At 41.9% G+C, this 25,756-nt stretch overlaps 1 protein-coding gene across 1 annotated transcript in view; it reads left to right on the top strand.

The window, feature by feature from the left end:
* Positions 1-25,756, top strand: part of si:ch1073-280e3.1 (complement factor B) — a 66,950-nt gene that overhangs the window by 14,340 nt on the left and 26,854 nt on the right. The window contains exons 2-6 of the mRNA XM_056264628.1: positions 2,443-2,670; positions 3,282-3,518; positions 5,331-5,516; positions 7,469-7,546; positions 7,650-7,783. Of these exons, the coding sequence (XP_056120603.1) occupies positions 2,443-2,670; positions 3,282-3,518; positions 5,331-5,516; positions 7,469-7,546; positions 7,650-7,783 (863 nt within the window). The remainder of the gene's footprint in view (positions 1-2,442; positions 2,671-3,281; positions 3,519-5,330; positions 5,517-7,468; positions 7,547-7,649; positions 7,784-25,756) is intronic.

The following is a 25,756-nucleotide window of genomic DNA, read 5'->3' on the forward strand; positions in this document are numbered from 1 at the left end:
GCTGGAGTATTGATCCAAACTAGCAACAGCATTAGCTGTACAGGCTTCGCCCACTTCTGAAAAGGGAGCACCAGCTCATTTGCATTTAAAGAGACACACACCAAATCAATGTGTTTTTACTCACACCGAAATAGGGGCTTTCAAAACATTCTATAATAAATAACCCGTGGGGTATTTTGAGCTGAAACTTCACTGGATGAATCACTGGATTTTCTGTTGTTTCGGGAAGGAAACGACTTGCCGTTTTGTGATGGAGCCCTGGTGGATCTGGGCAGGGCCGGCCCGTGGCATAGGCGGTATAGGCAAATGCTAAGGGCGCCACCACTCAATAGGGGCGCCAAAATGAGTGAAAGAGTGATTTTTTTTTTTTTTTACTAATACTATTTTAAAACCATTAATTCGAAATACTACAAAATAAAGCAAAACAACTCCACAAAAACTTCCCCCGACTCCGGTCCAGCGCATCAATCTCCCCCCGCCCAGCGAGTGCTTGAAGTGCGCCAGAAACAGAGCGCGCGCGATCAGTTTACTGTTGGTAATTTGTTGTGCAGCGTCGCCCCTCGCCGCATCCAATGTAGACAGCGTTGCTTTCGTTTGAGGGCGCTTAATACACTCAAGCACTGCCCGCGCCTGGCAGCTCGCGCCAGCTCGAGACACGGTGAAAGTTTCCTCATTGTGACGGATGGCCAAATTTTCATGACACATTTAAATTAGGATTATAGCATGCGATAGATACAGTGCCAAAGAGAAGAGGCTACAAGGGGATAAAGACAGAGGTAAAGTGATGTAATGAATGAACAGTTTATCTAATTGCATAGTAGTAAGATGATAATATAATTTAATGGCAGTTATTTTTACCTTATAACTTTATGCTAACAGTAGTTCTGAGTTCTTCAGAGCCCCCAGACAATGCGATTTGTAACAATCATGTCAGTCTTTTTTAGACGCATTTACTATCACTTTTATTATTTAATGTTTTACTATACAGTTGTGCAGTTTTGAGGGGGATATTAGGCATTTTTTTAATTTTATTTGCCAAAATTATTAACGATATTTATAGGCTACAGGTTTATTATGTTTTATGTAAAATTCACATTAAAGAAGACATTTCGCAGTTTCATTCATGTTGAAAACACGAACCGTGCCATAATTTAGTGGAAGATTGCTGCCATCAACTCCCAAACAAACACTTTTGCTAGTGCTCAATGAATAGTTTGTGCATGAATGACATTTGGACGATGACATCACGGTTTTATCCAGAGCGGCTATATATAAATTAGATAAATAAATATTTTTTTACAACAAAATAAACCATCACTGAACATACTTCAGCTGGATTATGACACTATTTTTTTTCTAGATCTGCTGTACAGGAGAAGCAAACTTTGTTGCATTATTTTCCTGTTATCACTGTAAAGCTGCCTTGAAATAATCTGTATTGTAGGCTAAAAAGCGCTATATAAAAATAAAGGGGACTTGACTTGAATGCTAGATGTAATGCTCTTGCTATTTATTTATATATATATATATATATATATATATATATATATATATATATATGACTAAATAATCACCAACACAATGATGGGGTGAAATGGGCTGTAATGCATGGGGCACCAGGTAAAATCTTGCCTAGGGCAGCAAATTGGTCAGGGCCGGCCCTGGATCTGGGAGAAAGATCAGAGAGAGAGAAATAATGGAATGAAATGAGGTGTGCGGGACCGTGTTAAAGAGTTGCAACGGAGAAACCGCATGCCACTCCCATCTATGATCCTATCAAATGCAATCGTTGAGGAATAAAGTGAATGAATTACAGGCAAACGTCACCTACCTTCGGGAATAAAAGAATGCTTGTTTAATCGCACTGACGGAAATTTGGCTTAACTCCCAGGACCTCGATTCTTCTCTGGAGATCTGTGGATTTGGTGCTTGAGTTTGTTTGGGAAAAAATCAAGGTGGGGGAGTTTGACTGTATATAAATCGACTTTGGTGAACCAACATCACAGTAAGAGAAATTAAGTGTAGTTGTGCGGTTCTGGCAGGTCACATTAGTCAAGCTTGCATTAGCTGACTCTCAGCTGATACACGTCTACCTATAGGAATATGACGCCTATCACTGTATACATATATAAGCTCCTTCAGTATTATCAGCAGCTATCGCGTTTCTCAGGAGCTGATTACCCTCCTCCATCCCCAGCTCCTCCTCTTGTCCAGTCAGTATGGCATTCTGATTCCCCTTGAATCAGAATAAATTTTCATTGTAGGGAATTAAAACATTGGCAGGTATCGAGAGGAAAAATATCAAGAGGATTAAATTAGATATGGATTTTACTGATAAATTGAACGAGTATAATCATGATTTTAGTCAAAAGTTGCCCTAACTTTCAGATTTAAAAGGATCAAATGTAAAGGTTAACAATATTCAATATTTCTCTGTTTCAGTGCAATCGGGATATGACTATGATTATGACTTAGGGGAGAATGAGCCCAAAAACTGCACCACATCTGAATCCATCATTGGAGGCATGGTGAAGTATTCAAATGGCGGTGTTGTGGGTAGTCGGCTAATTTACCACTGCAGCGATGGATTTGAACCTTATCCAATCAGCCAAAAAGTCTGCAGCTCTGATGGAGAATGGGAGCCAAGAGTATCCAGGGTCAAATGTGAAGGTAAACTTTAAAGAGTGATCATATTTATTTACTATATCCCGTTCAAGTAAAGTATTGGATACCACGAAAGGCTTCATGAAATATGTATGGGCTTTGAGACTGGAAACATAAGGCTTGTTACTTTCATAGTACCTACTTTTGCCCAAATCACATCAGACTTTACACGCAAAAGAATTTTGCCCAAAATATCACAAATGGTTTTTACATTTTTCTTTTGTTTTCTTTACACATCACATATCTCATATTTCAAGCATGCTTTTCACTGACACCTTTGTCTCATGGGTAGCAAAATATAGTAACTTCGGAAAACTTTTGACAAACTTTATATTCTTCATTGTGGTGGAAATAATCTGGGTCTTTTATCATTAATAATCACTTAAATTCCTCAATTGCTGTGGCCAGAGTACAAGGAACATTATCCTCATTTGTATGGTAAAATTGAAACTAAAAATGTAATATGCTATCTACAGCATATTTAAACTGACATTGACAATGGTAAAGGGAACGATGTCATGACTATACTGTAGTTAATATAGTCATTAGACTTAGTCTACTGTAAAAAAATCTCATTTAATTCTAGGATTACTATTAACCGAATCTGTTTATTTTAGAAACCAGTGATTATGGAGATTATGAGGAAACACAGAAGAACTGCTCGTTGGAAGTGTCCATAAAGGGAGGTAGTGTGGCCTACTCCAATGAGGGATTGGAGGGGAGCATGCTGACCTATCACTGCAAGGCAGGACACTACCCTTTTCCAGCAACGCAAAGAGTCTGTGAAAGAGATGGCCAATGGTCAGCCATGAGACTCCCAAATGGAAAGAGAACACTCAGTGCTGTGTGCAAGGGTACCTTCTTCCTATCGCCACATGGCCTTTTTACTCCATGGGTTATCATCCTTTTTAACATACTCTGCTGTTTAACCCTGAGTTCAAACTAATTTTCAGACGTTTATTATGTATTTTGAATGGGGATTAGCACCACTAATGCTATTAAGATGGGGTATAAAACCAAGCTCCACAGCATAGGATCAGAAATATAGAAATCCCACTGATGTGCAAGAGTTATTAATTAAATAGGCTGCATGCTCTCTTTGTCCAATTAATAATATTGACAAATAATAATGAATGTTATACCAGAATTTACAAATGTACAGTGCTAAAACACAACAAAAACACTAGTATTATATGAACACCTCTAGGTGTATATGAATCTCACCCACAGGTGTTAAAAGTGATGACTGGCCTTTAGTGGCTACGTTTACATGCAACCAAATAATCCGTTAGTAATCAGATTGACGGCTCAATTGGACTGAAAAGCCTTCATGTAAACACCTTAATCGATGCGATTGAGCTCATGTAAACACTTGGTCGGATTAAAAACCGAAACTGAAAGGACTGCGCATATGCAATGACGTTGAAATAGCGTAACGTATGACACACAGAATGAGCTCCTGTTCCTGTTGAATAAAGTGTCAAATAAATGAGTGTCCCATCATCCTAAAATTCTCATTTCACTCCGTCTGTGAAGTGGAGCAGGACAACATCCCACCAGTCCTTGTTTCAGACTCTCATCCACAGACGACTGGTTTTGGGCATTTTTACAGTGTTATAAATATAAGCAGAGTCTCCAAATTATGACCAGAAATGGATAAATATTAAGTCTACTGTTTAAAACAAATAAAGAACCAATGTAGGAGAATGGTTAATATGCGCAAACAGCGAGAAACTCCTATATTTGTGCAGTGTGCGCATGTCAAAAAATATATTACGATTTGAAGCTTGTGACATATAAACGGCCACATCAACCTGATCACTTGTTTAGTGTTCATGTAAACACTACATTTAGATTCATCAATCAGAATGAACTCAGTCCGATTGAAACAAAAGTTTTGCATGTAAACGTAGCCACTGATGACACCTGCTGTTAATGAACAGAGTCTACTGAAGGAAAGAGGAAGAACAAGAACAGAAAATGAGAACAAGACTGAAGCAGACTTATAGCCTCAACTTTAAAAAAAACTTAATTGCTCCCATCACTACTTATGGAGAAGTGGGCAGACACTGCTTCTGAAGGATATAACATTTCAATAGATTTTTGCTTAGACATCAGCACTTGTCATTCAAAACCTAACATTGTTTGAAGTCAAACATTTTCATATTAAAAGACCCATGCCAAAATGCATGTTGGGCGACATTGTTGAGTTTGGCACTATGCTGGTACCCAGCATGCACTGCGGCATGAATCTTTTATTGACTGTCACCATTGCCAAGTTTTGATGTCTACGTGTGACAGTTAAAATTTCCCCATGCAAAATCATTTTCAGAGACAATATTTGCTTATCTTACTACAACACTATTGATTAACAAAACTAGTGAATTTGATTTCAGGTGAAGTCTTTTACTCTTTATCTTTGCCACAGTGCAAACAAATGTGTTTAAACACTGTTGCAGTGACTGGACTAATAATAAAAGTACATTTAACACCTTTGCTCTGCATAAATCCTGAAAACCTAAGATTAATTCACACAAGGTAAAAATTGAACAGTCTGAAACATGGAAAAAGGTAACCCAAAGATTAACAATTTTAAGTGTGAAAAGCTCTACAGACTACATGTTTTGCTTCCACTTTAACCACCCATGTTTCTGTATCACTATTAGAGATTCTTTGCCCTGCTCAACTTCAGCTTGACAACGGGCAGTTCTGGCCAAGGAAACAGTGGTTCAAGTTTGGAGAAAAACAGACCTTTACATGCCATGAAGGATTTGATTTGATTGGATCTGCTGAGCGGAACTGCACTCAGTGGGGTGGATGGACTGGTGCAACACCAGTGTGTGATGACCAGTGTAAGCATTTATATTCCTTTGTTTCCAAACAGAACATACAAATGAAGTTGTGATTTGTTTTCTTTTACTATCTTTTATAATATGCTACTCCCGCATTACTCTTAATTGAAACATTATATTTACATGGTTCATAATTTTTCAAGATGGTCTACTAGAATAGTTTTACTTGAGTTAATTTTTTTTTAAAAATTCTTAATTTCTTAAACTTCTCCTGGTCTTATAACTACCTTTGTTTGAGGACGAGCCAAAGAGGCAGCATGTGTAAATTATGCAAATGTGCTACATGGTGATGTAGCCACATTATGTAAATAATGGCTGTAGCCTACTACAAACTAGGCAGATGTTTTCTGTTGGAGATTCAGGGGCTGTTTAAACAACACCGTTTAAACTAAAAACTGAAAACTTTGTATGCGTTTTGGCTGTTCATTTATACGACAACTGCGTTTTGGTGACATGAAAACCTACCGCGGGACACAACGCAACAGAGTGCGGCGCGGGACTAGATTTATGGGGGAGGTAAGGTATGTGTGCGGGTTGCGGGAGAATAAAACGAATCGCGGGACTCGTACAAAAGCAACAAGAACAACTAAAATGAAAATAAAAACAAGTTACAGGCAGAGTTTCTATTTATAACATGTTTTTGCAGCATTGTGCAATGTTGCCAATCACAGACATACGCATGTCATGTCATGTCATTGAACGCAATGGCCAATCAGATGCATTTAAGATAGAATCCCCTCACTGCGGCAAATCCTCTGATTATAACAAACAAAGTGTAGACGTTATGAAATATTAATTGTTTAGTCAGCTTCATTGATAATAACAGAGCTTTGTAAGAGCGCGATGAACTAAGATTTTTAGGAATTATTAAGGGAGCGTACTTGGGTGCATTCTGTCATGCTAAACCATGCACGCAGTAGTCTATGCTTGCTATTATGATAAATTAACAGTGGTTTGTGAATGTTGATGCTTTAATAACCAGTGATGGGGAAAGTTACTTTGAAAAGTAATGCATTATAGTATTGCGTTACTCCCTTAAAAATTAACTGATTGCTTTCCTTAGTTACTTTTTTAGAAAAGTAATGCGTTACGTTACTTTTGTTTTACTTGTGGTTGTTTTTGTTTTTTTACGTGGGCTGGGCTTGTTCCCTTTCGAGGGAATTCGAACTGTGTCGGTGACAACGCTAGGGGAACGCCCCTCAGCGTAGCACGTCTGAATCATGAATAAAAACTAAACCAATCCTATAGGCGTTGCGTGATGACGTAGCGTGTGACGGCATACACGGATGTGTACAAAGGAACGCCGGCACACAGCAGAGTTAGCTTTCGCTATTCAGCAAGTGTTCTGTGTTGTGTGAAACAGTCTGTCTTATTTGGTGTTGTTTTGTCCTATTTTCAACAATTTGTATCATGGCAAGTGAGCAGTTCAGGAAGTGTGTGTTGCCCTGCCCTAGTTATGTTACGGGTGGGGACACACACGAGATGTGTGTGTCTTGTCTGGGAATGCAGCATGCCCAGGCAGCCCTCGAGGGGGCTGCTTGCGGCCACTGTGAATCACTCTCCATCAGAGTGCTGCGTTCCCGCTTGGCTTTATTTAATGAAGATGGTCAGGTACGCGCACCCCGTGGTTCAGGTCCTGCCGAGGCGATGTGGCGGCTTAGATCGTGGGGATCGCAAAGAGAGCTTGCAGAGGGGATCGAGACTGCAGAGGCACTTTACTGATCCTCATCTGATAGCTCAGATTCCCCTGTTCCCCGTTCGGGAGCCCGCCTACCGGCTTCTCCAAATCGGGATGCAGACCCGGTACTGCGGCTGTCTGATTCTGAGGAATTAGACGTGCTCAGCATCGTGGCGGGGGATCAGGACGAGGCACACTACTCAGTTCAAACTGTGCCTAATTATGATAAGCTCGTGGAGGTTGTGACGCGGGCTGTGGCAAAACTTAATATTAGTTGGCCACAAGAGAGGCAGGAAGCGCGAGTCAAAAGCAAGCTTGACGGATGTGTCACACCCTAACTTTAAAAAGAAAGGTGAAAAGAGACATTTTTGAAAAAAAAAAATTATTTTACACAAGTAAGGAACATTAACCTTTACTACATGGCTGTTTACATTTGTTTTATTGCACAATCATAGGGAAATATTTGGGTAGGACTGTCAGGGTTGAAGATGGTCGGCTGAATGTCTTCATCCTTTTGGACACATCAGGAAGCATTTCAAAGGAGAATTTTCAGACAGCAAAAACTGCCATTATTGAACTTGTCCGTAAGGTCTGTATTTTTATAACTTGGAAAAATTAGAAGACAAAGCAAATTACAAAATTACAAAAATGTATTAAAACATTTTTTACAATTACAAAAAGCTGTCAATTAAACATGTTAATATACTTATTTAAAACAAAACGTTAAACTCATTTAATAGGAATGTGTTCTCTAAAACAGCTAGATGTAGATGGCCAAAGACCACAGGCTCGTACCATAATGGTAGTTGAACAAACTCAGGGTTAGAGGAATAGTTTCGAGTTGACAAAACTCTGGCTTTATGCTGACTTCACATGCTATTGGAATTACCGTAAATATGAGTTTCTTACTCAGGAATTGGACATGAATGCCCTCTCAAGTCGTACTACTGGGAAACTGAGATCATTTTGATATCTGAGTTTACTGAGTTGGGTAGACAATACATTTTAAACATGGCAGAGAGAAGAACGACTAAGCTAGTTTAGTTTCACAGCTAATTTGAAAAAAATGCTTTTGATTGGTATCACTTCACTATAAAACACAAGTTGCCGGCTCAGGGTGCTGACCAATCAAAGGCTGTCCGATTAGAGACGAAAACAAAGATGCACTTTCTGGGAATAACAGACTGGTTTGCATGGTTGTGGTTTTCTATAAAATAAACAGTAACACAAACGTGATTATAAATTATAATGATGATAAATTACAACAATTAAACATATGATCAATTATACAGCACAAAAAAACAAGATTAATGATTAAACATGAACATTATTAGAAAAAACTAAGAGCAAATGTAAGGTAGGCTGTAACTTCTATATTATATGCAACGCACAGCTGTAACCTGACACCTTGTAAGGCTGCAAAGTTTGTATGGCGCCGCTCTGTCTGGGTTATGAGACCGCATGCGTGCAGCAAATTGTTTACAACAATTCTCCCATTAAGTATAGAAAAAATACAGCGAATAACATAACATGATGTAATAATAAAGCAAGTGTAACTCTAGTGCGGACAATAATAAAGATATGTATATAAACATACAAACTAGAGAGTTACAGTCATGAATACACGATGGGTATGTATACACCAGTAACGTGCGGTGAAATCTTGTCATGGGTAGGCTGTGACCTATCAATGTGGCATATATGTTCATATATTCATTCAGTTAATGTAGCAACCCAAGTTCATATCAGGCACCATCACCATACAGAGCAAAGTCAGTCATTTGTGAGGCTAATGCACAATCAAATCTAATAATCAAATGAATGGACACATCTATCTTATGATTTATACAACAAACAAATGTTTTGTGCGGGACACAGTAAGAGAGGGAAGCGGCGCGGTGCAACGAACCGACAAGCAGCCTAGTCACTCCTTCAAAATGTGCAAACGTGCACAGACAGCCACACACACACTTTTGGTCTGGTGACGGCGCACCACAATATGCTACAGTCAGAAAACATTATGTCAGCAGTACAGCTTTAAAGTACAAAAACAGCTTATTCGCTCCTACAATTTTTGACTGAGTGAGTTTTTGCTGTGATGAGACTGTGGCCGCCAATGAACTAAATTTGAACTGAACTATGATGCACTGACAATTGGATTGATCATCGCGGGATTACAGGTTCTTTAGGTCCATTACACACAGATTATCCAAATTATTATTTTATGATTGGGTGGTTAAATTCTTTTGGACTGAGCTAACATCAAATAACTCATGGGGCTTGGTTTTGAGTGATTGTAGAGTCTTGTTGCTTTATGACATTGTGATATATTATTTTGATATTTCTTTTGAGCTGGTGTTTGGCAATTATATTTGGATGTGGTTCCCCCCTTATATTTTTTTGTGTTTCATTTTGTCTTTGAAATCAGACTAGTGTTACATAAAATGGCGCCCGAACAGGGACCTTCCAAAGGCAACCAGTTCAGTTGAAAGAATCTTCATTTATTTGTTTGAGTGTACTGGGTATTGCACGAACGATTGTATTTTTTTTTGTATACTTAACTGTTTATAGTTGAGCAGTACTACGTTTTATTTTTTTTTCAGTCATTTATGTTGCTTTAATACCAACTTATATTTTTATACGGTAGTTTACCCATATCATTCCAAAATGGATGCTGATCCTGCCGAGACAGTGGGGGAGGGTCTAATAGAGCTAGATTATGGTTCAGATGCTTTTACTGTGCATCGTGAACCCCTGCAAGATATCATACAGTCACTCAGTAGTCTCTATTTGGATCCCGTGTTGGAGGGTGAAGAGGGAGAAGAGCTAGCTGTGTTGCCACCGCCACCGCCAATAGAGGATGATGAGAGTCTGATATCTATGGTGATCGCCTCAAGGGTAAGCCAAGTTGAACAAAAAGTGAGCGGGTTGGAGAATGATATCAAGTGTCGCATTAAGGACTTTGAAACACAGGTGCTTGATGAATTTAAAAACCAGCATGACCAGATGTATAATTTGGAATCTCAAGTCAATGCCCTAGAAAGGTCGCACAAGAAGTTGGCAGAAACCATACTTGATGGGACTAAACAAGAATGTCAGAGAGTGAAACAGCTTCTTGAGCAGAATATGCAATCATTGGGAAATGCCGTTATGGACTGCCTTAGACGAAGAGATGTACAGTTAAAGGCCAATGTACTCCCCATTCCATATTCCATGTCCACTCCCACTGTAACTTCAGCCCCACCTTTTGACACTGGTCAGCGATCAGTTCATTTTAGTGCTCCCATCAAAATTGAATTTCCAAAGTTCAGCAGTCAGGAAGGAGAAGATCCGATAGCCTACCTAGAGAAGTGTGATGAATATCTGGCCATCCACCCTCTAAGTAGTACAGAAATATTATCCATGCTTCCATCAGTACTTATCCACACAGCAAAAGACTGGTGGATTGCTGAGAAAACCCGGGTAAAAACTTGGGCTCAATTTAAGACCCTCTTCTTGCGATCATTCTTACCTGATGACCATGAAGTCGAAGCTGAAAGAAAAATCAGGGAGCGAAAACAGGAAATAGGAGAAAGTATACGCACTTTTGTTTATCAATACAGAGCGTTGTGCCTAAGACTGAAACCTTCTATGTCTGAAAGAGAAATTCTACAAGCCACTCTCCGAAACTGCAATCCTCGTATTGCTAGCGTACTAAGGGGTACCGTATCCACAGTGGACGAGATGGTTAGAGTTGGAACATTGGTGGAGAGAGACCTCAATGAGGAGAGAGCATATTGGAGACAGAGGCAGGCTGAGCAATCACGAAAACCTGCTGTGGTTGGAAGAGCCGGTCGAGGTCATCACGATAGTCAACCTATTGCTCTCTTGGATGGAACTTGTGAGTGTTCTATAACTCCTCTGACATTACCTCTAGTTATTCGTGGTTATCCCTTTGAAGCTTTAATAGATACAGGCAGCACTTACTCTTTGATACAAGAATCTCTTTGGCATCGTATCAGGGAAAGAGAGGAAGCTTGGCAGTCTGCCAGAGGGCAGATGTTCTCCCTTGCCAATGGACACCTTCAGCATGCCTTAGGAAAGGTAACATTAGAATGTATAGTGCATGACCATGTTTATCCTTTTAAAGCTTACGTCATGAGAGATTGTGATTTAACTTTTCCGTTGATAATAGGCCTTGATTTCTTGAATGTCTCGGGTATGGTCTTAGACGTCCGTGGCGCAACATATTCTTTGCCGGGAGAGGATAAGCTGCATCAGTTTTCCATTTCATCTTCACATAATACTGACTTTCTTCCAACTGCAACCAGATTACATTTAGCACTACCTGCTGTTCAGATCAATGAGGCCACCAGAACTATCCTTAAAGACCTTGTGAGTTCAGCAGATGCCTTACCTTCCCAGAGGCATCAGTTAGAAAGCCTTCTCTTTGATTGGCCTACCGTGTGTACAGATTCACTGGGAAGAACTTCCACGATCAGGCATAGCATCAACACCAGTGATGAAATTCCAGTGAGGAAACGGGCATACCCTACCCCAGTTCACAAGCAAAAATTGATTGAGGACGAAGTGTCGAAGATGCTGGAAAAGGGAATCATTCGTCCATCCACTTCCCCGTGGGCTGCACCTATTGTACTGGTGCCAAAAAAGGATGGTAGTTTGCGCTTTTGCGTAGACTACAGGTCCTTAAATGCAAAAACTCCACTAGATGGTTTTCCTATGCCTCAGGTGCAGGACATACTGGTCTCTTTGTATGGAGCCTCAGTTTTCAGCACTTTAGATCTGAAGAGCGGTTATTGGCAGGTCTGTATGGAGGAAGATAGCATTCCCAAAACTGCTTTTGTCACCAAATCTGCCCAATTTGAGTTCATTCGTCTTCCTTTTGGTTTGAAAAATGCTGCTTTGACTTTCCAGCGATTAATGAATAACATCCTACGAGAGCTCATCGGTAAATGTTGTTTTGTCTATATAGACGATATTGTTGTGTATTCGGCCAATGTTCAGGAGCACTTTGGGCATTTAAGACAGTTGTTCACAAAACTGGAAGCTGCTGGTCTGACTTTGAACTTGAAAAAATGCAACCTGATAAGAAAGTCCCTTTCGTTTTTGGGTCATGTCATCTCAGAAGGAGGAGTAAAGACCGAGCCCTCTAAGGTTGAAGCTGTCCATAATTTCCCAACACCCAAGAATGTGAAGGAAGTCCAGCGATTCCTTGGCTTGGTGGGTTGGTATCATCGCTTCATACCTAACTTTTCAGAGCGGGCAGCACCTCTTCATGCCCTGAAAAAGAAGGATGTCTTATGGGTATGGACTCAGGAGTGCCAACAGTCGTTTGAGTGGCTTAAAGGAGCTCTGCAGAAAGCCCCTATACTTAGACCTCCAGATTTCAGTCGGCCCTTCAGAGTGCAAACAGATGCCAGTAACGTTGGTTTGGGAGCAGTATTAACACAAGAAACTGAACAAGGGGAAAATGTAGTAGCGTATGCTTCCAGGCTGCTGCAAAGTGCTGAGAAGTCATACTCCACAGTTGAGAAAGAGTGTCTCGCTGTGGTATGGGCCGTGGAGAAATGGCGAGAGTACCTCGAAGGACGGCACTTTGATGTGCTTACAGACCATTCTGCCCTCACATGGGTTTTTAATCATCCAAGACCCACATCCCGGTTAACAAGATGGGCCATTCGGCTTCAAAGCTTCGATTTTACGGTAAAGTACCGTAGAGGGCAGTGCAATGTTATCCCTGACACGCTGTCACGTGGAATGGAAGAAGAAATATCTGGGACAATTGCTCTCTCTCAGGCGGTCAGTGCCCCATGTAAATTACCTTTGAACTGGGAGGACATAGAGCGTGGGCAGAAAGAGGATGTTTCTCTTCAACTTCTCTGGGATGAAGCCAAAATTGATGATGCAAATCCAAACCGCACCCGGTATGTTATTCAAAATGACTACTTATTTAGGTGTACCGTCGATAAAGATGGAGGTCAAGTTTTCCAAGTGATCATTCCTACACAATACAGAGAGCAGTGTCTTCAATTTGTCCATGCAAACCCCCTGTCCGGACACCTGGGACGCATGAAAACCTTGCGCAGATTGCTGGAGGTGGCCTATTGGCCAGAGATTCGGAAGGATGTCTGGAAGACCTGTAAAGAGTGTCTGACGTGTCAGCAGTATAAGCCGCGGATCACCAAACTCGCAGGCCGACTTCAATCAACTCCCATCGTTGAACCAGGCTTTATGTTAGGGATTGACCTAATGGGGCCTTTTCCCAAAAGTACTCGCCTGAATGAATACCTGCTGGTGATTGTGGATTATTGCAGTAAGTGGGTGGAGTTATTTCCTTTAAGGTCTGCAAAGACACCCTTGATTTCAAATGTCCTTACGAAGGAAATCTTTACCAGGTGGGGTACCCCAGCATATCTAGTTTCAGATCGAGGACCTCAATTCACCTCCCAACTGCTTCATGACACCTGTAAGCAGTGGGGTGTGGTCCAGAAACTTACAACGGCTTACCATCCTCAGACTAATTTGACTGAGAGAATTAATCGTACCCTTAAGTCCATGTTAGCCTCATATGTGCGAGAGAACCATCGCCAATGGGATAGGTGTATCCCAGAGTTTCGGTATGCCCTAAATTCGGCATGGCAGGAGAGCACTGACCACACGCCTGCTGAAATCGCAATTGGCAGAAAACTGAAAGGTCCCCTTGAGCGTCTTGTCCATAAGCCTCCAGACCCTGACCAAGCGGCTTATAACACCCTTGAGAGACAGAAGGCCTTGTTGGAATGTGTCAAAGAAAATGTGAGTAGAGCCCAGGAGAGACAGGCCAAGTATTATGATCTCAGAAGGAGTTCAGTCCAATATGAGGAAGGAGACTTAGTATGGGTACTCACTCACCCATTGTCTCGAGCAAGTGATGCATATATGGCAAAGTTGGCTCCTAAGTGGCAAGGTCCTGCTAAAATTGTGTCTAAACTTAATAAAGTCAATTACAGAGTACAAATGGTCCAGGAGCCAAAGAATGTTGAGATCTATCATGTAGAGAAGTTAAAACCCTTTTTTGGAGCTGTCTAGCCTTTTTCAGAAGGGAGGGGTATGTAACAGTTCCAGAGTGTTTTCACTGTTACTGGCTGACTATAGCTGTGTTGTAGTTTTCTTCCTGGTCACCAGGGGGCAACGCCCTCAGGTAAGGGGGTTAGAATATTGATATGAAGTAGAATGGGTGATCTGGCTTTTAAGCCATGTGGTGGCTCGATTGGAGGAGTCTGGTAAATTAAGAGGGGTTTTGAGTGAGGCTCAACTTTTATGCCTCTTTATGGTTACTCATTGAGGAACAGTGTGTTTGCAATGCTCAATGTAGACCATATATGTTTCCTCAATTGGGTTTGTTTGGAGTGCTAGCCGGAATCATCGAATTCAACACGGACGCAACCCCAGCATCAAATCTTCTTTGGGTGGATTAACTTGGTGGATTATATTTTTTCCCTTTTTCAACTTTGCCTTAGGACTACAATTTTTGACTGAGTGAGTTTTTGCTGTGATGAGACTGTGGCCGCCAATGAACTAACTGAACTGAACTATGATGCACTGACAATTGGATTGATCATCGCGGGATTACAGGTTCTTTAGGTCCATTACACACAGATTATCCAAATTATTATTTTATGATTGGGTGGTTAAATTCTTTTGGACTGAGCTAACATCAAATAACTCATGGGGCTTGGTTTTGAGTGATTGTAGAGTCTTGTTGCTTTATGACATTGTGATATATTATTTTGATATTTCTTTTGAGCTGGTGTTTGGCAATTATATTTGGATGTGGTTCCCCCCTTATATTTTTTTGTGTTTCATTTTGTCTTTGAAATCAGACTAGTGTTACAACGTGACATGAAGCAAGCTCGGTCTCTGCCTCAATGTTGATAATGCAAGACAGCAATGAGAACCGAGTGCGCATGCGCAAATCTACGTAAACTACGTTCTATGGACCAAAGAGGCACTGCTAACCTCTGCCTCAATGGCCATGGCCTTGAATTTCCTGCATGAAACAATGGTTTTTAGAAGCAAACAATGGCAAAAGGAGTATATTATATGTGTATTCCTGAAAATTTTTGTTACAAAAATTAATATTTGGAATAAAATAAATGCAATTAATAATGTGGTGAATTAATAAAACTCTTGGAATTAATAAATGTAATGTCAACATTTCCTTTGGTGAGGCACTGCCTACCCTGCCTACCCTGACCGCACGTCCCTGGAATACACACACACATCTATATCATTACATCACGGGCATAATGACTTGTTTACAAGGGCGAATGCAGTCCTCATCGAGTGTATAATTAAGGATTGCAAACTTACTTTTGCATTTACGCACAACACTTCGATATATATGCAATGCGATATATAAACAATTTATACTGCTGTAACTTCAGCGTCAGTTTCCGATTCCCGCTGCACTGCAAGCCTTTTTTACACAATTGGTCAAATTTTGGTTTGAGATCTCTTACACGGAACAACCTGCCTTGGAGCAGTTTAGCCGTGGAGCGTAAGTTACTATGGCGATGAACACCGCTAAATGCCAAGCCACTTTCATGGTCCCTGAAACCCAAGTTTGGTGCAAACTAAACTAAAATATACCAGGCTAGCCACATAAACCAGCTTCATGGTATAGGCCCTTGACGTCTTGTTAACGTCATGTGTACATCTGATGCATATGCATACAGACCACGAGATCAAAAATAGTGCAGATGGAATTCAGTGGTGTGTCCTTTGTGAATGGACCAAAAGTCTAGATGGCAAAAATGTGCTGACTCGATAGCAAGATTCCTCGCTAGGCTTGTGATAGGCTCAGTTGTTCAATAAATGTAAATTCAATAATATGCTGTTAAAATATATCGTATATCGTTCTTCAAGATGTGTTTTGACAGACTTTTTGTCCATCTCCTGTATTAGAGGCTGAATGCACAGACGGTCCTCGCTAAACTGACTGATGCCTGGATTATAACTTTATTCGCATCAAGTATTAGAGAGGAGATTGAGGTTTACGTAGATTCTTGGAAAGCTCAAATAAGTCTCCCTATCGGTATCGTCAAATCGAGACTTCCTGTCTTCTGTGTTCCCTCAGCTTGGCCGTCCACATAAAGCCTATGGGCTCATCACCACCAGTGTAATAGATTCACAAGTGTCAAAAAACTATGAAAAAGTGTATATCAACGTAAATAGGCTACAACATGGAGGACCATAGACTAAAGGTTGTAAAACAATTAACCTTAATCAGAAGTTAACACAGAACTGGGGCACGTTCAAGTTCAAAACGGTGCGCAACGTTTTGCTACGGTTTCCGGGTGGAACGTCATGTTTCCTGGAAATGGTTCGCACCGGTGTGCAACGGGGTTTGAGATACGTTTTCTCTTGTTTGGTGGGTGTGTCAGAACTGCAGTCCAATCAGCAGCAACATGTATATAAAGCACGCGGCATTAAAGTGAACTCACACAATGGGTTCAAGGAAAGTAATTTACAAATGTGTTCGATGCAGCTCGGTATAAACTGAGGATATTAGAAGACATGTTTGTCGTAAGTTTTATAGTAAAAATATAGGATATCAACATAATGATGTAGTTGTTTATATGTTTAGCTTCATTGCAAGTGTATGACATTTGGTATAGAAATAAACAATGGTAATTAAGTGCTTTTCCTAAAAATGAGAAAGAAAATACAGGGTATTAAAACAGTATGAGCTACAAATAAAGTCAGTATGTGAGGCTAAATAGATGTGTTTTAGTCTGAAATAGGTAAGATGTAGGGCTGAGCGATTTTATCGATTCTGCGATATAAATCGATATTTTTTCTCCCAAGAAAGTATCGATTTTTAGGCCGCGAGTATCGATACATAAGTCCCATTCAAATCCCCCGTGTTAAACCCGTTCGCGTTGCATGAAGAGTGATTTGGTCAGCCAGCCGCTAGTGGCCAGCTGCGCGCGTGCATCGATATTGACGAAAATCCAGCTGTATTCAAACAACAACTTAGCTCTCCTTGTTGGCTAGGCTCCTTGCATGCTGGCTAGTAGCTTTTTTTAAAGCTGGGTCTCCGAAATTGACAGCGCTGTGTTGGACAGATTTGTGCAGCGGTGTTCCGTGAGTGAGAAAGTGCGCGAGGTACGGATGAGTGTGTGTGTGTGTGTGTGTGTGTGAGAGAGAGAGAGAGAGAGAGAGCGAGAGCGAGGTAGTGCTGCGTGAATGCGCTGCGGCGCTCTGCAATCAAATACGATTTTAAATAGGCTTAGTAAAAAAAAAAAAAATGTAAAAAAAATCGTATTCGGTGGTGGAAAACGCCGGCTTTAGGCGCATGGTGAATGCGATGGAGCCCCGCTATCCTATTCCAACCCGCGAACACCTCATCAAGGTTTGCATTCCCAGGCTGTACACTCAGGCAAGAGCACACGTCAAAGCCTCCCTGGCCAGCGCGGAGAGAGTTTCCCTGACGTGCGACGGCTTGACCTCGCGCACAACTGAAGCACGTCACATGTTCAGTGTCAAGCTAAAAAAGCTGTCAAAGAAAAGGCAGTGCAAAGAAACTGTTCACAACAGGCCACTTGCTGCACCTTTTAACTCTCCATTGAAAAGTAAATAAAGTGCAGTATTGCAATTAACAAAGGCTTATAAGCTACAGTTTGCACTGTTGTCTTTCAATAAATAGAACTAATTTTCTCTACACATATTTGATTCATTTTGTCCAGCATTTGCAAGCTGTACTCTCTGCCCAGTCAGAGACATATATTGTGTAAATTATGTTTTCAGTTTTCAGTTCAATTAATTCAATCCAAGTAAATGGAAGACTCACAAGATGTCACCAAAATCACTCTGTCCCCTTTAAATCTTTCAGAAAATGATGTAAGTGTATCGAATTATATCGAATCGTATCGTTGGCTGAATATCGTGATATATATCGTATCGTCAGCCGAATATCGTGTATCGTATCGTATCGTGAGATTAGTGTATCGCTACAGCCCTAGTAAGATGTGTGCTTCCATTTCAGTTTCCACAAATCCCTTCACTCGTTTGGGATGTTCTCTTGTGTTCTGGTCGGCAAGTGCAGTAACTGTAACATCGGGCATATTTTGTAATATTAAACACATATTTTACCGACTTCCTCAGGCTCCGAAAATTCTTTACAAAGAACATAAAGAATGGCCTTTCTCAGCTGCCTAATGGCGCTTTTCCACTGCTGGTACGGCTCAGTACGGTTCGGTTCGGCTCGGCGCGACACGGTTCGGCTCGCTTCGCTTTTCCACTGCTTGGTACGACTCGGCTCAGCACGGCACGGCTTGGCTCGCTTTAGCTCGGTTTGCTTTTCCACTGCAGTTAGTACCGCTTCAAAGTGGGTGGGATTATAGTCAGACCGTTATAGTTTATCCGCTCCTCGGCAACCAACGAGACGAACGTCTGCACTTCGTCCACTGACCATGATTCAGCCATTTCTTTTTTATGGAAGTTTTCTTTCTTTCTTTTTTCTTCAAGCAAGTCAAGCAAGTAGTTTTAAAACAGGTGTTACAGCGGTGGCTGTTGTCTACTGGCTATTGAAATCTAGTGGGTTTAGTGTCTCGTGTCGCAAATACAATGACGCTGATAGTGACGATTCTGTCTGTCTGACCAATCAGTGATCTGTAGTGTTTTCACGTCACATTTTAGTATCGGTACGGTACGCTTGGAACCTCAACAGACCAGGTACCATTTAAAGCGAGCCGAAGCGAGCCGTACCGTACCGTACCATGCAGTGGAAATGAGCCATAAGTGAGCCGTACCGAACCGAGCCGTACTGTACCATGCAGTGGAAAAGCGCCAAAGCGTGCCGTACCGAACCGAACCGTACCGCTCCATGCAGTGGAAAAGCGCCAATAGTTGCAACTCTTGCGTCATCAGAACAGTGTGTTCAACGCATCACCGTTTCTGTTTAAAAAACGTTGTGCAACGTTTTGTCGGGGCTGAATGCAGCCCTGGTGAGCAAATGGCATTACCTATAGAACCTGGATCATCTGGCACACATCCTTTTATTTTAACCGAGTTTCGATTTTGCAGTCTGAAGATTTGATGAGATAAAAACACAGCGTACTACTGAGTTATCCTCCCAGACTGTCCGCAAAACATCTCTGCTTGCTTACATAACCTCAGTTCCCTGAAATTAGGGAATGAATGAGACATTGCATCAGCTGATGCTGTGGGAAACACCTTTTTCTGAAAATACTCAAGCCCTTTTGAAATACGCCGGTGTAATACACTCTGGCAATAATACCTATGGCATTCAAGTGAGCCAGCTCAGGGTGGACTCTCAGCCTACACTATAAACCCGAACAGTGAAATTAACCAAATGAAAGTTTATTTCACACAAATATTACTGAAGGTTCATTGTACTTAACTCTTTCACTGCCATTGATGGAATTTTCCGTCATTCACGACACAACACTTCCCCGCCATTGATAGAATTTTCCGGCAATCCATGTTTTCGCTATTATACGGTAGGGGGCGCTATCACAAATCTTCTGAATGATTACAGAATGTCCGGATTAAAACACAGGAGGAGAAGCAGAACACATGTTATAGAAGATTGTTTACGCTCATGTAAAATAACTCGATCATTAAACATTCAACAGCATACAAATAAACTGCCTTATTCTACAGAATGAAAAGTAAGCCTTTGACAAAAAAAATGTGTCCAAAATTTAGCTTTTTTATTAAACATACCCAACATTTAAGTGTTGATAAAAAAAAAGAATCCATGAAGCTAGATTATTATTATTATTATTATTATTATTATTTATTAGCGGATTATTTTAATCTGAACTTGAACTAAATGAGTGCAGCAGAGTTCTAGTGTCCAGAATGCCTAGCGTCAAACTGCATAAGGAGAACACATATTGAAATTAAGTGTTATTGTATGAGTTCCCTTTCAAGGGAACTTCGAGCTGCGTTTGAGACGCGGTGGGAACGCTCTGCGTGATTACGTCGTGAAGCACATGTAAAATCAATCCAATGGAAGCCCGAAACGTCATAGGCGGGTGACGTCATAGACTAGGAAACTATAAAGCACCCCTGAATTCAGACCGCGCCAGCTTCTGTAACCTTCAGCAAGCGCTCTCTGTGAAATCTGTTCTTGTCTCTTTATTGTTTTTTGTCAAGCCCAATATATATCACTATCTATCATTATGGCGAGCAAGCAAGATTATAGACGTTGTGTTGTTCCCTGCCCTCGTTACATCACGGGGACACACATCAGCTTTTTGTTGCTGTTTGGGAGTGGAGCATGCCAACAGTCAGTTCTCGAGGGATCTGACTGTGCATTGCGAGAGGCTGTCCGTGAGGACGCTCCGCTCCCGCCGGGCGTTCTTCGAGGAGGACGGTTCGGTTCGCGTTCCCTGCGCGGGTCTCTCTGTTGCCGAGGCATGGAGACGGCTCGCATTTCGGGGTTCGCAAACGGATCTGACAGCGTGGGTTGGGACAGGCTCCGCCCTTTCTCAGCTTTCACATGCCAGATCTAGTGTGCTGCGATTTCCAGTTCCGAGGAATTGGTATCGTTCGTGTTTTGTTTAAAAAGAAAGAGAACAAAACAAATATAAATCTTAAGAAAAATGCAGATGTTTGAGTTTTCAATGAATAAATAAGTCAGCTCATAACTCTGCTGAATAAAGAGGAGCTTGTTTTTAAAAAAAGGAGGTTTTATCTAGTGCTGTTGCCAGTCAAATATTTACTGGACAGCTGAACATTATGAGATTGAAAATAAAGAAGAGTTTGTAAGATGAACTGTATCTTAAAACAGGAAAACTCTGTATCTCAGCCTCCTCGTCGGGGACTGTGGTTTTTTCCCTATCTCCACACTGAGGTGTCCAGATCGTGGAATAAACCGGTTTGTATTTTATGTGTTTAATCCCCAGATGTCTAACTATAGTAAAGTTTGGGTATTAAGTATCATAGTATGACAGTGCCTCGGGTTAAAGAGACGCTTGCGAGCTTTCTCTCTCCCGAATCGGCGTCATTGTTATTAACCCCGACGTTACCCACCAGCCATCTTAAATAATTAATTAATTTTTATTAGGCAGCGCTGGTGGGTAAAGTATATAAGGACATGGATAAATGTGAGGGGCAACTCTCTGAGGAGGGTCGCAGTGCTGCCAGTTCGGTTGTTTCCTGCTGGTGGCCACAGAGTGATATATATGTATATATATATATAAGTTTTTCTGATATAAAGATAAAGGAAAATAAACATATAATTATGTCTGTTCTTCTGGACGCTCCGCTTTCAAGAAAACTAAGAAATAAACCATTCAGCGGCGTTCCAGAGGTTTCTTCCTCACCAATCTAATGTTCCTGAGACTGCTGGGCGGGAGCAGTCTCGGCCTATTAAGCTCCTCTCAGCACAAGTGCAAAACAGACCATTCGGGCTCCTCTGCAATTGAGGGGTACCTGGGTGGCGGTCGCAGTCTAGCCAGTTAGAGACATGCAAGATATGAGGACTGTTTTATCTCTAACATAGCTTGGACAAAGAAGAAGCCCTAACGCCGAGGCGATCAGGCTTCTAAGGGTGGTCCCCTCTGGGGTAGGGACGGTTTTGAGAAATCGTTTCCTCTCAGCGCCCTTTGGGGTGCGACTCTCTGAGGAGGGTCGCAGCACTGCCAGTTCGGTTTCCCTGCCGGTTCGCTGTTTCAGGGCACCAAGGTGTCAGTGTCCCCAAACGAGCCTTCAAATAAGAAAAAATGAAGAGCAGTCAGTTCGGTTTCCCTGCCGGTTCGCCGTTTCAGGGCGCCGAAGTGCCTGCTTTTTCCAACGATCTTTCAAAGAGGGTCGTAGGAACTAAGCTAGTTAGAGGTAGGCAAGATCTGAGGACTGTCATCATATCTAATAAAGCTTAGACAAGAAGTCCTGTCGCAAAAAACGAGGCTATCAGGCTTCTGAGGGCTCCTCCGGGGCAGGGAAGGTTTTGAGAAATCGTTTCTCCTCGGCGACCTCTGGGGTGCGACTCTCCGAGGAGGATCGTACAACGGTCAGTTCGGTTGTTCCCTGCCGGTTCGCCGCTTCAGGGCACCGTAGTGACTGTTTAACCAAGGGACGGTTTTGAGAAATCGTTTTTCCTCTGCGCCCTCTGGGGTGCAACTCTCTGAGGAGGGATGCAGCGCTGCCAGTTCGGTTGTTCCCTGCCGGTTCGCCGTTCAGGGCACCGAGGTGTCAGTGTCCCCATGCGATCCTCCGAGGAGGGTCGTAGAATGGTCAGTTCGGTTGTTCCCTGCCGGTTCGCCGCTTCAATGCGCCGTAGTGACTGTTCAAACAAATCCAGAGGCCAGTCTTGAGAGATTGGTTCCCCTAGTAGAATTTCTGGCAGCGTTGAAACTACTCCCACATATTTCTCAGTGGGTCCTGCACTCTATAGAAAAGGGTTTCAGAATTCAGTTCGGTTCTCGTTCACCCAGATTTCTGGGGTCCTCCTCTAATTGGTGGACACCGAGCAGGCTTTGGTTATGGAGCAGAAAGTACTGTCACTTCTGCAAAAGGAGCTGTAGAAGGGGTTCCTCCTCCCAGCAGACAGCCATTACCTCATTGTTTCCGAAAGAGGATGAGGGTTCTTCCATTCGGCCTAGGTTTATTACCCCACACCTTTACAGTATGCGTGGATGCAGCTCTGGCTCTTATGAGACTCCAGGGCATTCGCGTATTATCATACATCAATGATTGGTTGATCCTAGCTCAATCTGAGTTTATGGCAGTTCGGCATCGAGATGTCGTTCTGTCTCATTAAGGATGTTGGGTTGCCTCTCAATGCCAAGAAGAGTGTGCTCTGACGACCACTTTTCTAGGTGTAGCGATTCTCACAGCCGTATTGGGGTATATCTAGGCCAGTCACTCACTGTGAAACAGTTTCAGACTGGTGGGTCTCATGACAGCTGTGTCCAACGTAATTACTTTTGGCCTTCTGCACATGAGACCCCTGCAGTGGTGGCTCGGGACCAAGGGGTTTTCTCCGAAGGGAAATATGTTTTCGCATGATCAAGGTCACGCGGCTATGCCTTCGTGCCTCGGTCATGTGGAAGAACCTTGGTTCCTCGCCCAGGCCCAGTGTTGGGCCACTTCCCTCACAAGTGGGGGCGATCATGAGTGGTCGCTCGGCGAATGGCGAACAACACACTGTTGGTCTCGTATATATCAGAGCAGATATCCTGTTGAGGCAGGGGCTGAGGCCCAGGGATTAAAGACTTCAACCCCGAGGTGGTGGAGCTTCTTAGGGAGAACTTTGGTCAAACTAAAGTCAAGTCGACCTTTCACATCGTTTGTACAATGCATTGCTCTATTTGGTTCTCCCTCACACATCCAGCTCCGCTTGGACTGGATGTGATGTATTAGGTGTGGTTGACGCTACACCGGTACGCATTTCCCGATATCTTTGCTCCTGGGAGTTCACCCTCATTTGGAGTTTTGGATACTGTGGGCTCGGCCTCTGAGGGGGCCCGGCTCATAGAATCCGGTCTCTCGACTGAGGTCGTTGAGACCATTCTCCAATCCAGAGCTCCTTCCACGAGAAAACTATATGCATTGAAATGGAAATTATTCTCCACCTGGTGTGGTGAACGTCATTTAGATCCTGTTAACTGCCCTGTTGGTTCAGTTCTTGATTTCTTGCAAGACCGTTTCTCTGCTAGGTCATCTCCTTCTACCCTAGAGGTTTACGTGGCGGCTATATCTGCCTACCACACCCCTCGGGGGGTACTTCTATCGGGAGAGATCCTCTTATTACTCGTTTTCTCCGTGGTACACTGAGGTTGAGACCTGCACTGCACTCTAGAGCACCGGCTTGGGATTTGGCCATTGCACTTGAGGGTCTGGCTTTGGCTCCTTTCGAGCCCATTGAAGATGTTTCAGAGTAATTCCTCACTCTAAAAACTTTATTTCTCCTTGCTATTTCATCTATCAAGAGATTTGCATGTCCTGTCGGTTGCTCCCTCATTTCTGGAATTTGCACCTGGTATGGTGAAAGCATTTCTCTACCCTAGACCGGGTTATATTCCTATGGTCCCAGTTAAAAAAAAAAAAAAAAAAAATCTATCATCATTCCAGTACCCAAAAAGGTATGCCCCCAGGAGAATAATGACTATCGGCCAGTGGCCATTACTTCCAATGTTTTTAAATCTCTAGAGAGGCTTATGATAGAGAAACTCCACACAGATGTGGAAAATTTTTTAGATAAATACCAATTTGCTTATACAAAAAAACGTAGTACAAGTGATGCTTTATCGACAATAACGCACCTAACCTTGAAGCACCTTGAAAGTCCTGTTGCATATGCTAGACTGCTTTTTGTTGATTTTAGTTCTGCTTTTAATTCAATCCAGCCAGACATCCTTCTTAGGAAATTAATTCAGCTAAAAGTAAATCCTTTTTTAATCAGATGGTATCATTCCTTTTTGTCGAACAGGCCACAGCAGGTGAAGTTTAACTCTTCTCTGTCTGATCTAGCGGTGTGCAGCACTGGCGCCCCCCAAGGGTGTGTTAGCTCACCTCTCCTGTTTACATTGTATACTAATGACTGTGTCAGCTATGAGCCAAACCAATATATAGTCAAATTCTCTGATGATACTGTCCTTCTTAGTTTGCTCAATAAAGAAAGCAACATGAATATCCACCAAGTTGCAGTGGACAAGTTTGTCAACTGGTGTGATTCACATCAACTTCAGATTAACACACAAAAAACTGTGGAAATGTTGGTGGACCCCAAAACAGTTGGAGATCAGAGCCCTGTGGTCATTCATGGTCATGATATCAGGCAGGTGACATCTTTTAATTACTTAGGGGTGTCTATTGATAATGACTTGAGTTGGCGCACACATGTTATAAATGTTTGTGCCAGAACTCATCAGCGCCTCTATTTTTTACGTAGACTTAGAGTGTTTGGGGTCTGTAAAAATATTATGTTAATCTTTTATAGAGCAACAATAGAGTCCATTCTTCGATATGGTATCACCAGTTGGTTTGGAAATTTGACAGTCAAATCAAAAACTCAGATTTCTAATTTGGTCAAGACGGCAGGCAAAATTATGGGTACATCGCCACCCCTCAACCCACAGGAGCTTTTTGACCAGACAACAATTAGGCAGGCTAAAAACATTATATCTGATAATACTCATGCGTTGTTTACAGAGTTTGAGTTACTGAACTCAGGAAAGAGGTACAGGGTTCCTCTGTGCAAACATAATAGGTATAAGCGCTCATTTGTTCCTCTCTCAATTAAGCTTATAAATGATCAGCGATGAACATGTGACTATGAATTTATTAATATATTTTTATATCCGTGATTAATTTATGTATGATCATGTTAGGATATTAATTTTGTATAAGTAGTTTTTAGAAAAAGGTGATTTGCAATTTGCATAGCTCTTCGGGTAGCTTGAATATCCTATGTACTTGTTTGTTTTTTAATTTGATTTTAATTCTGTATAGCCGGATACTGTATATCTGTGATTGAATGTTATGCATGGACATGATATGATATCACTTTTGCATGAGCAGAATTTAGGAATTTGGTGATTTGCTA

This window comes from Rhinichthys klamathensis, unplaced genomic scaffold (assembly GCF_029890125.1).
Source record: "Rhinichthys klamathensis goyatoka isolate OS25496 unplaced genomic scaffold, OSU_Roscu_1.1 h1tg000223l_1, whole genome shotgun sequence".
NCBI classification, from domain to species: Eukaryota; Metazoa; Chordata; class Actinopteri; order Cypriniformes; family Leuciscidae; genus Rhinichthys; species Rhinichthys klamathensis.